General features: G+C 44.9%; 1 protein-coding gene across 2 annotated transcripts in view; it reads left to right on the top strand.

Annotated features, from left to right (window-relative positions):
- Nucleotides 1-13389, top strand: part of LRRC27 (leucine rich repeat containing 27) — a 56961-nt gene that overhangs the window by 7096 nt on the left and 36476 nt on the right. For both annotated transcript variants that reach the window (XM_034777158.1, XM_034777157.1), the window contains exon 5: nucleotides 721-779. In XM_034777158.1, the coding sequence (XP_034633049.1) occupies nucleotides 721-779 (59 nt within the window). The remainder of the gene's footprint in view (nucleotides 1-720; nucleotides 780-13389) is intronic.

Raw genomic sequence — 13389 nt, 5'->3', positions numbered from 1 at the left:
TGAAACCACCACACTTCTTTTTGTTTTGTCGTATCTTAACAATATAAGTTAGTTCTATCATTTTCATTCATCAAACTTCAAAATAAATTACTTCCATGTTTTAGAAACTGTTTTTATCAAATTTCTGGTGTCAATTTTGTAAGGGAAAACCCATTGAAAATAGAGTACTGATAATGCCTTGTCTATTTGGAAAAAATGTAGTCTAAGAAACTGTTAGTTTTGTTTGCATATAATATCTATGTTAAAAGTATGTTATTAAGGTTACAAAGTCAAGTGATCAGATGTTAGGAAATGCCAGAATTAAGGTTGCCTGTACATGTCTGTTTAAATTTTGACAAAGTTATAATCCAATTGAAAACCACATCTTATAATGGAAGTGTCTGACAAGCTTAATAGTAGGTGGCGCTACCAAAAATAATCAGTTTTTTTTTTTAAAAAAGCAGGGAACAACATAAAATATTGAAATGGTATGCAACAATAGCTTACATTTGAAAGCAGACATCAGGCCATGAGACCTTGAATCACTGAGATACACAAGCCATAGTTGAGCATTGATGGTAGCTGTGGGGAAGCATCCCATTTCCTTCAGATATCATTAGCATGGTAGGAAACAAAGGCAAGAAAAATTAACGAACAAAAAAAAGTGACCTGTTTTTGTGTTTTAACAATGCACTTTAATTTTGTTTTTACAATTGTTACTATTTTTGTTTTATTACAAAGGCAATTGAAAACTTTACTTTTAGAAAGAAATCCTATAAAAAGGCTGCCAGTGGAGCTTGGTAAGTACTTAATTTTTTCCCCCAGAAATCCTAGCAGACTTTCACTTTTTCCATGTAATGCTCTAGTCAGGATTAATACTGTATAGCAAAGTAGCTAAATATAACCAAAGATAGCTTCTTGTTTTATAGCGAATATTTGTTGCACAGAAATTTAATGATGACAAATACATTTTCAAAAGTGACCTCTAAAATTGTACCCACAAAATTGCATGTCCAAAGATCCTATACAAACTGAGTAATTATATATCTACCTAACTCGCATCATCAAAAAAAGGGGGAAAGTGACCTGGAATGCTTTTAGAAGAACAGTTGGACTGAAGAATCTTAATAGAATGAGAGAGTATGAAATTTAAGCAAGTGTATTCTTTGAAGGCTACATTTATCACATATGAAATATTTCTGTATATATGGATTCAGTAATTTAGCATGGCTTAACATACAGAAACCAAAAACAGTAATCCATGTAAAATATGTATTATATGTATAACCCTTCTGCCTGCCAGAGTTGGCAGCAACAAGGGCTGGATTCAGTATCTGGGGGTCCTTTTCAATAACACAACGCAAAACCAGCTCAAGCCCCCACCCAGTGACCTGGGACAATTACATACCACCCCCCTGGGTGCAGGGGTGACAGGTTTGTAGAAATTTTGGTGGTGCCCAGAACCCCCCCCAAACTCCGCCCCCCACCTGCCCAAGGCTCGGGGAGGGAGTTTGGGTGGGGGAGGAGGTCTGGGGTGCAGGCCCTAGGCTGGGGCATGGGATTGGGGTGCAGGGTGCAGGCTCTGGGAGGGAGTTTGGGGATGGGAGGGGGTGCAGGGGTGAGGGCTGTGGGGTGAGGGCTGTGGGGTGTGGCTGCAGGTGAGGGCTATGGGGTGTGGGAGGGGCTCAGGGCGAGAGTAGGAGTGTGGGGGGTGAGGGCTCTGTCTGGGGCTGGGGGGTTTGGGGTGTTAGAGAGGCTCAGGGCTGGGGCAAAGGGTTGGAGTGCAGGGGGATAAGAGCTCTGACTGGGGCTGGAGATGAGGGGTTTATGGTGCTGGAGGGGCTCAAGGCTCAGGCAAAGGGTTAGGGTGCAGGGGGGATGAGGGCTCTGGCTGGGACTGGGGATAAGGTGTTTGGGGTGTTGGAGGGGCTCAGGGCTAGGGTAGAGGGTTAAAGGTGCAGTGGGGGGGGTGAAAGCTCTGGCCGGGGGTGTGGGCTCTGGGGTGGGGCAGGGCTGGGGATGAGTTTGGGGTGTAGGCAGGCTGCTCCAGGACAGGGACCAGAGATGGGGACTCCCCCCCAGCCCTTTTCCTGCCGGCAGCAGCAAGCTCTGGGGGAGGAGCCCCCCTTTCCCACCCACCCCCAGCAGCACACTCACCCCCACCACTGTCACTGCATGTGCTCCTGGGGCCCCTCTCAGGTCCAGGAATCTCCCTCACCTCCCCCCGTGGCAGGTGCCGGGGGGGCGCTGCGTGCGCCTCCTCCCCTGCTGTTGCCCCTGACTGTAGCCTCACTGGGGGTGAGGAATGGGGCTGCCTCCTTGCCCAGTATGGGGCAGGAGCGGTGACTGCGGGGGTGCTGTGCTTTTGGAGGGTCTCGCCGGAAAAGGGAAGGGTCTGAGGTGGAAGGGCAGGCTCAGTCAGTCTGCCCTGGCAGTTGAGCTGGGGGGCACTAGGACCCTGTGGCTTGGGTGACCAGATGAGAGATGTGAAATATTGGGAAATGGGCGGGGGGGGCGATGCCGGCAGAGAGAAAAAAAAAACCCAAGAGCTGGTGGCGGAGGTGGCGGAGGGGAAAAAAAGAAAGAAAAGCCGGAGCATAGGAAAAATTGGTGGTGGCTGAGCACTCACCGGCAGCTCCACGCCCCGCCCCCCCCACATCAGCTCACCTCTGCTCCGCCTCCACCTCCCCTGAGCTGGCTGCCACATCCGGCTTCTCCCCCCTCCTCCAGTGCTTGCGCCGCCATATAGCTGATTAGCGCAAGCCTGGGAGAAAGGGTTGAGGAGGAGGAATGCGGCGTGCTTGGGGAAGAGGCGGGGCCAGGGTGGGGATTTGGGGAGGGATTCAATGGGGCAGTGAGGGGGCGGGGCTGGGGGCGGGTTAAGGGTGGGAATTTGGGGAGGGATCCAATGTGGAAGGGAGGGGGCGGGGGGGGGCGTGAGCCCCCTCTGCCTGTGCGCCGGAGCACAAAATATCGGGACAATTCGGAACATCGGTCGGGACACGGGACAAACAAGTAAATGTCGGGACAGTCCCAATAAAATTGGGACATCTGGTCACCCTACCTGTGGCAGCAGTTGCTGCAGGGAGGCAGCATAGAGCTGTACGGAAGAGATAGTGACTCTCTGCTCTGGGGCCCTGGAAAGGCGAGCAGGGGGCGGGGGCAGCAAGAGGAGGCCAGGGGGGACAACTGGCCCCAAATATTGGTGGAGCTGGGCTCCTGGGCTCTGAATATTGCTGGTGCCCGAGCACCACGTGGGAATATAACTCGCCACCTATGCCTGGGTGCCTCTAAGAGGCAATACTTCCCCTCTCGCAAGCACAGAGTCTGAGTGTAGCAAAAGCCTTTTAATAAAGGAGGGAAACAATGCGGCATTATGTTGGGGAAACACCACAAACAGGATTCATAACACAAACCATGAGCAAAAGACCCACCCCCAAGTAAGTTTGGCAGTGTCCTTTTCCCCTCAGGGTCTTAAGTCCAGCAATCCAAAAGTCACCCAACCCACAGTTGCTGTCCTTGGTCAGTGCAGCCCCAGAGTTCAGAAGTTCATCTGCAGAATTCACCTCACAGCCCAGGTGGAAGCGGGGGGAGGTATAGAGGCACTTAACACTCTCCGGCGCTGCTCAACTCCTCGACTGCTGATTGCCATGCCTCTCTGTGGGGTTCTGCTAGCCTCGCCTCACCACCAGCTGGCCACACCACTCTGCTAGCCTCTCCACTAGCCGTGCCTTTCCACCAGCTGTCCTGCTAGCCACTCACCAATATGTCTTCAGGCCTCCCCTACTTAACACAGCTCTCAGTGATTTCAGCTGTTGTTAGGGGAGCCTCACTGCTGGTGCACCTGGATAGTCTTCTTGCATCAGAACCACTAGCCCACAGTAGTTCTAATGCTTAGACCTAGGTATCAGTGATTTCACCTCTGCAGCATGTAACAAGACTCCTAAATGAGTCAAACTTAGTTCTGTTATTATACAGTAGAGGGGAAGGGGGAGAGAAGGGTTCAAAGGGGTGTTTAGGGCCCTCAAAAGGCTCTATAAATACCTGTCCCCAACCCCTCTCAATTCACTGGGCTTTGGAACCCAGGTCCCTTGCCTAGTGAGAGCTGCTTAGTTGAGGGTGAGTCCCTCAGTCATAAAATGCCAAGTACAGTTCTACTGTCCTTGAGTCACATAACCAGTATAACAACACTTTATTACTCCTGCCCCAATAACAAAGAGACTGGGGACCATTATGATCTTCTAAAGTCTATGAGTCTATGATTAGTGGCTCACTTATCTACTTCCTCCTACCCTTTCTGCCCCACCCCAGTACCTGCATATAAGGTGTACATTTTTAAAAGAGAGTAATTAACCATTGGAACAATATTGTGGTGGATTTTTTGTCACTGACTGTGACAGGTTGGACCCCCTTCTGTGATGCTACCTGATGTACTGGGATTTCATTGAGCCTCTCCTGCTCCACCAGCCTGGGTTCCCACTTCCTGTTTTGCTGAATTAGGCTCTCCGGCCTCTTGCAGCACACACACACAGGTAGGGCCATACCCAGCTGCAGCGATAGACTGCAGTGGCTCTGTGTGAGAGGACTCCTCCAGCACTCACGCGCACACCCCTTTTGGGAGATAAACCCAAAATAATACTGTCTTGCGCTGTACAGAAAATCTGCACAGCGTGAGCCCATAAAAAATCTGCCTTCTTCCTCAATGTGAAGAGAGATATGCATGACTTCCCTCCCCCCCCATTAGAAATTACATAATCTGGGTTTAATAATAAACAAAATAAGTTTATTATCTACTAAAGGTAGATTTAATGTGTTTAAAGGGATAGCAAACAGAACAAAGCAGTAAATAGTAAATAAATTAGGAAATAAACAAAAGCCACAGACTGAGCTTAACACACTAGATAGGTAGGATACAAATTAGCAAATTCTCACCCTGAGTGATAAACAGGCTGGCAGATTCTTAAGGTACAAGTTGCCTTGGCTTTCTCAGGTTTTCTTACACAGGCTAAAATGCCTTCCAGTCTGGGACCATCACTTCCCACAGTTCAGTCTTTGTTCCTCAGGTATTTTCAAGTATGTTGTTATAGGGAGAGGGAGGCCCCCTCATGTTGTCATTCTCCCTCTAATATCTTCCCCCCACTTGCTGGAAAGCTTTTTTTTGCTGTGACCTGGGTCAAACAGTTCCCACTATATAGAGCTATCTGACCTGGGTCAAACAGTTCCCATTGTGTCAAGCTATCTCTGAGAGGTTTCTATTGCACACAGTTCCTGGGTAATCCTTATGCTTGTGTGCATTTACTCAGTAAGGCACTAACATTGTTTGGCCTCATCCAACGTAGCACATTTGAAATACAGAGACATGGTCAATATTCCCAGCTTAGAAACAAAAATGATATATGCATACAAATTGGATAAACACATTCCACAAATCACAACCTTTCTAATGATACCTTACATGAACCATCTTGCATAAAGTACATCTCAGTTATGTCATAGCCATATCATAAGCATATTTCAATAAAGAATATGGAGTGTAATGTCACACTGACCATTTTTAAATCAAAATTGGATGTTTTTCTAAAAGATATGCTCTAAGAATTATTTTGGGGAAGTCCTATAGCCTGTGTTATACCAGATGTCAAGATGATCACAATGGTCCCTTCTGGCCTTGGAATCTGTGAAACTGCATGTCAGTGAATATTCCTAGTTTTAGAGAAACACATTTGTTAACCCACTTTTTAACATTTTTTCTCTTTTAATTTTGCTTTGGCATGGGGGTAGATTAGATCTAATAGGTCTTTTCTAGCTCTAACCTTTATAATTCTGTTTCTCCTGTGTATATATAGAGACAAGCATCATCAAGTTACAGTGGTCTCCAACAAAATAAAAAAAGTAGATTCCATTCTTCTGGTACAGAAGATATCAATTCTTATGAATCATTCTAATCACTTGCGCTTAAAAATAGATTTGATTTCTCAGTATGAAACTAACCCAAAATAGATCTTCATCAATTACATTTTCAGCACTGTTTCTTTTTGATGACAATATTGTTGCTTCACTTCTACATTCTATATTATGATTATTTTAAGTAATTTTCTAATCTGTAAATCATAACTATATGTAAAGGCATTTTGGTAATTGTAGTTCATTCAGCAAATTTTGATTTTTTTTTAGATAGATATATAAACTGAGAGAGACAAGGTGGGTGAGGTAGTATCTTTTATTGGACCACCTTTGGTTGGTGGAAAGGACATGCTTTCGAGCTTCACAGAGCTCTTCCTCAGGTTTGGGGAAGGTAATCAGAGCGTCCAAGCTAAATACAAGGTGAGACAGGTTGTTGTAGAAAACCACTTAAAATGATGTGAGCAATTAGCACCTCTGCAGTTGTAGGGCAATGGAGGATTAGTAGGCGGCAAGGTGTGTTACAAATTGTTGTAATAGGCCATAAAACTAGTATCTCTTAAGTCCATTGTTTGTAGTGTCTAGCAGAGTTTTGAATTTAAGTTTCCTGGCTTGTCTTTTGAAAGTGTGGTACAGTTTTCTGTTGAGGATGAGAACTGAGAGGTCAGATATGGAGTGATCGCTTTGTGAAAGGTTTGCCCAAGAGTGATAGGGTATTTTTGTCTTTTATCATTTTTCTCTGTGAGTTCATTTGAAAGAGTAGTGATTATGTGGTTTCACCCACATAGTCGTTATTGGGACATTTGATGCACTGGATGAGGTACACATGTTCTGAAAGGCATGTGTAGGACCCCTGGATTTTGAAAGGTATGTTGCAGGGGGTATTCATCGTAGCTGTGGAGCTGTGTCTTCAGGTTTTGCATCTATTGTTCTGGCAGAGCCTGGTGCCACTTTGAGTTGGTGTATCCTGGTCTGTGGGGATCTTGCTTCTAATGATGAGCTTGGTGAGGATAGGGGATTGTTCTGAAGGCCAGAAGTGGGGTTCAGGAAAGATTTCTTTTAGGATGTGGTCCCCATTAAGAATGGTTTGTAGTTGTTTGACGATACCCCATGTGAAGTAGTAGGGGACAACTAGTTGTGTGTGGTCCTTGAGGGCTTTTCCCCACCCCTGTATTGAAGCACCTTCTCCTGGGGTATTGAGTGGCCCATTCCATGATGTGTTCTACGTCTTTGGTGGAGTGTCGTGGTTTACTGAACACAGTTTTAAGTGTGTTAAAATGTGTATTCTGGACTATCTCCTTGGAATGTGTTCTGTGGTATCTGATGGTAACAGATTTCTTAGTGTGTTTGGGGTGATTATTGGATCTGTGAAGATAAGTGTGGTGATCCGTGGTGGTGGTGATCCATGATTCTTGTCATTCGTTATCTGTAGGGTCCCATGATTCAAACTGATTGTGGTGTCCAGGAATTTGATGCTGGTGTGGGAGTTCTAGAGTTTGATGGATGGCTGGTGGTTGAAATTATGGTGTACATTTATGAGGGAGTTTAGGTCATTTGTCCAGAGAACGAAAGTTCTTCCAGAAATTCTTCCTTGAGATGACTCATAAAGAGAGTGGCATATTGGGGAGTCATCCTAGTGCCAATGGCTGTTCCCATGTGTAGTAGAAAGAGAGCCTGAGACATAACGCCTTGGATCAGAGGCTCGGTATGAAGCCTGAGGCCTGAACTAAAGTAGTGGTCAAGCCCTGCCAATATAAAGCAAAGTTAGCAAAATTCAAATTGTGAGCAGAAGTCAGGCTCTGCCTGCGTGCAGGCTCACCAAATCTGGCAAGAACAGGGCTGGTATTGCAAAAACCTACACATTCCTGAGAAGTGCTAGGTACAGGACACTCACGCAAACACATTCCAGAAGGGTGGTACCAGAACACCCCGATACCAAGTATGGTACACACACATTCCCCAAAGATAACAGGAACATGTTGACCTCTCTTAAAGATAAGGTCAGGATGCCAGTGTAATGGATAAAGATGTTTTGATCGAGCCAACATGTACAAGGTAATGTGTGATAACAAACCATGTCAGGGGGCAGTAACTAACTACGTCAGAGGGGCAATACGTAATTTGTTTGTATTGGTGTATAAAATAAAGTCTCAGAGAGAGTGTCTTTGTCTAGCCTAGGGGGCAGTGGAAAGTCCTGCCACTGATTGAGCTGGTCCATTGTAACAGGCATATATGTGTTACTGGTCCTGTAAAGTCTACAGGATACGAGTAACTGTGCTTTGTTGTCAATAAACCTGGCCGTGTGCCTTTGGTACTGAAACTGAATCTTGGGTCTTTTGGGCGATTCGATTGAAGCCTGTTGTCCGGGCTGTCTGGCCAGAGCCAGTGCAGTACACAGAGGGAACACATACACAGCCAACATCTGACGGCACCATGGTTTGGACAAAGTGTTTACTATTAAATGTAAAGTTGTTATGGATGAGGATGAAATGGATGAGTTTGGCAACGTGTTTGGGGTGCTGAAGGCAGGCAACTATGCTGTCATGGTGTATATGGAGGTGATATTGATGATGTTCTGAGGGAGGTTGTTAATGGTGCAGAGTTTCTGGAAGAAGTTGGTTGTGTCCTGGAAGAAACTGGCCTTTTGGGTGGTGACTGGTTTGAGTACGAGTCCTAATACACCTCTACCCCAATATAATGCTATCCTCGGGAGCCAAAAAATCTTACCGCGTTATAGGTGAAACCGCGTTATATCGAACTTGCTTTGATCTGCCGGAGCGCGCAGCCCCACCCCCCCTGGAGTGCTGCTTTACCGTGTTATATCCGTGTTATATCGGGCCACGTTATATCGGGGTAGAGGTGTATTCTTTCAGTAAGAGTATCATGGCCAGATATGCTGGGTCTGCCTGAGTTATCTTATTTGTGTATCTTGTATGCTATCGAATGAACTATCACAGAATAGTAATCAAAGACCTTATCACCCATGGGCAAACAGTTTTCACAAAGTGATCGCTCCATATCTGATCTCTCCAAGTACCAGAGACATTGGTTTTATGGCCTGCGGTGGGGTGGCTGCCCACTTGTAGATAAGGGGTAAAGCCACCCTGGGGAGGCTGCTGGAGGCAGCCAATGAGGAAAAGGCTTATAGTGCCAGCCAATCAGGAGAAGCTTTATTGGAACATCCAATCAGGGCCAGGCTGGCCCATATAAAAAGGGGCTGCTGAGCAGTGGAGGAAGACAGTAGGGAGTCTCTCCCTGGAAAGCAAGGGAGGAGGACTGGCTGCCTGAAGAAGTGCCATAGAGCAGTGCTGGTCAGGGGCAGCAGTGTGCGTGTAAGCTGCTGGCAGGCCACTGCCAGGCTGGGGCCTTGCTACAGGGGCTGAGAGGGTGCTAGGGCTACAGGGGAAGTGGCCCAGGGAATAAAGGAAGCAGGTTGGAGGAGGGCAGTAGGTGACTGCCTGCTATAGGGTCCCTGGGTCAGGACCCAGAGTAGCGGGCAGGCCTGGGAGCGTCCCCCCCCCTGCACCCCACTTGCCAATGAAGAGAGTGGCTAGTATCCAGACTGCAGTTTGCCCTTACCCAGAAGAGGACACTGCGGTCTAGGGAGTGACGCGGGTCCAAAGCATGGAGACAGCAGGGAGGGCAGGCGTGACCCCACTAGCTGAAGGTGGACTGGAAGGGGTGAGAGCTAATTCCCAGGACAGCCAGCAGGAGGCGCCGTGGTGATGAGTCCCTGTCAAGGCTGTATCTCCACTTTGAACTTTAGGGTACAAATGTAGGGGCCTGCATGAAAACTTCTAAGCTTAACTACCAGCTTAGCCCTGGTCCGCTGCCACCATTTCCAATGGATTCCCCCCCTGGGAAGCCTTGAAAACCCTTCACCAATTCCCTGGTGAATACAGATCCAAACCCCTTGGATCTAAAACAAGGAGAAATTAACCATTCCCCTCTTTCCTCCCACCAACTCCTGGTGAATCAAGATCCAAACCCCTTGGATCTTAAAATAAGGAAAAATCAATCAGGTTCTTAAAAAGAAGGCTTTTAATTAAAGAAAAAGGTAAAAATCATCTCTGTAAAATCAGTATGGAAATTAACCTTACAGGGTAATCAAACTTAAAGAGCTCAGAGGACTCCCCTCTAGTCTCAGGTTCAAAGTACAGCAAACAAAGATAAACACTCTAGTAAAAGGTACATTTACAAGTTGAGAAAACAAAGGAAAACTAACACGCCTTGCCTGGCTATTTACTTACAAGTTTGAAATAGGAGAGACTTGTTTAGAAAGATGTGGAGAACCTGGATTGATGTCTGGTCCCTCTCAGTCCCGAGAGCGAACGCACTCCCAAACAAAGAACACAAACAAAAGCCTCCCCCCCTCCCCCCAAGATTTGAAAGTATCTTGTCCCCTTATTGGTCCTTTAGGTCAGATGCCAGCCAGGTTACCTGAGCTTCTTAACCCTTTACAGGGAAAAGGATTTTGGAGTCTCTGGCCAGGAGGGATTTTATAGTACTGTACACAGGACAGCTGTTACCCTTCCCTTTATAGTTATGACAGTCCCACTTTGTCACATGGCCCATTACAACAATTTGTAACACACCCTGCTGCCTACTAACTCTCCATTGTCCTGTGACTGCAGAGGTGTTAATTGCCCACTTCATTTTAAGTGGTCTCCTATAATGTCAGGTTTCAGAGTAGCAGCCGTGTTAGTCTGTATCCGCAAAAAGAAGAACAGGAGTACTTGTGGCACCAAATTTGTTAGTCTCTAAGGTGCCACAAGTACTCCTGTTCTCCTATAATGTGTTAACCATGCTTAACAATCTGTCCCATCTTGTATTTAGCTTGGACACTCTGGTTACCTTCCCCAGACCTGAGAATGAGCTCTGTGAAGCTTGAAAGCTTGTCCTTTCCATCAGCCAAAGAAAGTCCAATAAAAGTTACTATCTCACCCACCTTGTCTCACTCATATTCTGGGACCGAAACAGCTACAACACTGCAAACAGATATATAAAATGTTTTGTATTCTTTAAATCTCAGTATTACTTATCAGTGCAGTATTGAAGGCAGCGGGTATGGTTGCTTAGGGCTTTGGGAATGCTTGTTTGTTAGAGAAACAGAAATGCAGATATTTCAGCTGTTTGGGATATATTTTTTCACAAAGCCAACAGCACAACACAGTGTTTAGTTTTTGTGCACTAAATGTTTTATACACTTTTGTTAATTATATCTCACACTTATGACATACCACTGAATATTTGTATTTTAATTTACATTACAGTATACTGATTTGTAGTATTCATTGTAAATAATGTTTTCACCCCTCAGCTCATAGAGAGCCCTACTACAACGTTAAAGACTTGCATTTATTAGATGGCAGGCAACTCTAGTATAAAAATATAGTTTTTGATAAACCTGTGTGTTATAAAATTCTAATTTCCTACTAGTACTGAATGTTATGGTGTCTTTTTGATAACTACAAATATTTTATTATGGAAATATTCCTTGACAAATATGAATATGGATGGATTCTGCCTAGATAATGTTGTTTATCTTATGCATTGATGACAACAGACACCAGGTACCATCTGGTGAAAACTGTATTCGGAGATGGTGCATTAAATCTTTTTTTGTTTTGTTTTTTTCTGCTGCTAAATGGGTATCACTAGTCATTTTATACAGTCTGTTTCAAGCTAGAATAGATAGAATACTTATGTAACTGTAGCTTTAGGCTGATGTAAACAGTATGTCTCTTCTCAAAATCATTAGAATGCAGCAGGTAAATAAGGATACAGTGAACAACTCAGTTTTGGATGATATTTACGTAGCAGCAGGAGACAGTTATGTGCCATTTTCTCTTACTTTAAAAATGTGTCAAAAAAGCTAACAGAATGTTGGGAGTCATTAGGAAATGGATAAATAATAAGACAAAAAATATCATATTGCCTCTATATAAATCCCTGGTACGCCCACATCTTGCATACTGCATGCAGATGTGGTCGCTCCATCTCAAAAAAGATATATTGGAATTGGAAAAGGTACAGAAAAGGGCAACAAAAATGATTAAGGGTATGGAACAGCTTCCATATGTGGAGAGATTAATAAGAATGGGATTTTTCATCTTGGAAAAGAGATGACTAAGGAGGGATATGATAGATCTATAAAATCATGACTGGTGTGGAGAAAGTGAAAAAAGGAAGTATTATTTACTCCTTCTCATAATACAAGAACTAGGAGGTCACCACATTATATTAATAAGCAGCAAGTCTAAAACAAACAAAAGGAAGTATTTCTTCACACAAGGCACAATCAACCTGTGGAACTCCTTGCCAGAGGATGTTGTGAAAGTCAAGACACTAACAGGGTTCAAAAAAGAACTAGGTAAGTTCATGGAGGATAGGTCCATCAATGGCTATTAGCCAGGATTGGTGTCCCTAGCCTCTGTTTGCCAGAAGCTCTGAATGAGCAACAGTGGATGGATCACTTGATGAGTACCTGTTCTGTTCATTCTCCCTGGGGCACCTGGAATTGGCCACTGTTGGAAGACATGGTACTGGGCAAGATGGACCATTCCTCTGACCCAGTATGGCCATTCTTATGTTCTTATGTGTTTCCTGAACTGTTTTTCTTTTGATATATTTTTGAGAGTCTTAGACCTCCTTTTGCACTGTTGTATTGTAAAGTGAGGATCCATTTCTGTAAGAAATGAATCTTGCTATACCATAGGCTATGATCTCATAAGGAAAACAGGGTTAATCCTAGGAAGTACTTTGATGGGGCACTTCTAAGGAATTCTCAGGCCAGGTTTATACTACAAAGTTAAATCAATCCAGCTGTGTCACTCAAGGGTGTGAAAAATCCATTCCCCTGAGCAACATGGTTAAGCTGACCCTAACCCTAAGTGTAGACATTGCTTGGCTGACCATCTAGCTACTGCATCTTGGGGAGGTGGATTAATTACAGTGACAGGAGAACCCCTCCCATCACTGTGGTGAGTGGCTATGCTGAAGTGCTACAGTAGTGCAGCTGCAGCATTGCAGATTTGCCTCTGTAGTGGTTTAAGTGTAGACATAGCCTTAATGGTGCTGCAGGAAGTGGTGTTGATTCAGTACCCTCTGGGTAGTGGGCACGCCGCTTCTGGAGTTTCCATGTGTTGAATTAGAACCAAGGCCCTGACTATTCCCATTACATTCAAAGGGAATGTCTACACTTCAAGTGAGGATGTGGCATGATCACTTTCATTCACATTGCTTTCCACCTTCATATTCACTACCAATTCCTCCCTCTTGATCGGAATCAAGTCTAAAATGGCTGTCCCCTGGGTTACTTCCTCCATCTTCTGAAACAAAAAGTTGTCCTCAGTACATTTCAAGAACTTGTTGGAAATTTTGTGTTTTGCCATGTTACTTTTCCAAGAAATGTCTGGATAATTAATCTCCCATTACTACGGGTCCTGGTGGTCTATAGTAGACCTCTTATGACATCACTCCTATTTTTCACCCCTTTAATCTTTATCC

This window comes from Trachemys scripta, chromosome 7, assembly GCF_013100865.1.
Source record: "Trachemys scripta elegans isolate TJP31775 chromosome 7, CAS_Tse_1.0, whole genome shotgun sequence".
Taxonomy (NCBI): domain Eukaryota; kingdom Metazoa; phylum Chordata; order Testudines; family Emydidae; genus Trachemys; species Trachemys scripta.
The sequence above is the reverse complement of the archived record's forward strand: the minus strand, read 5'-3'. Positions and strand labels throughout refer to the sequence as shown.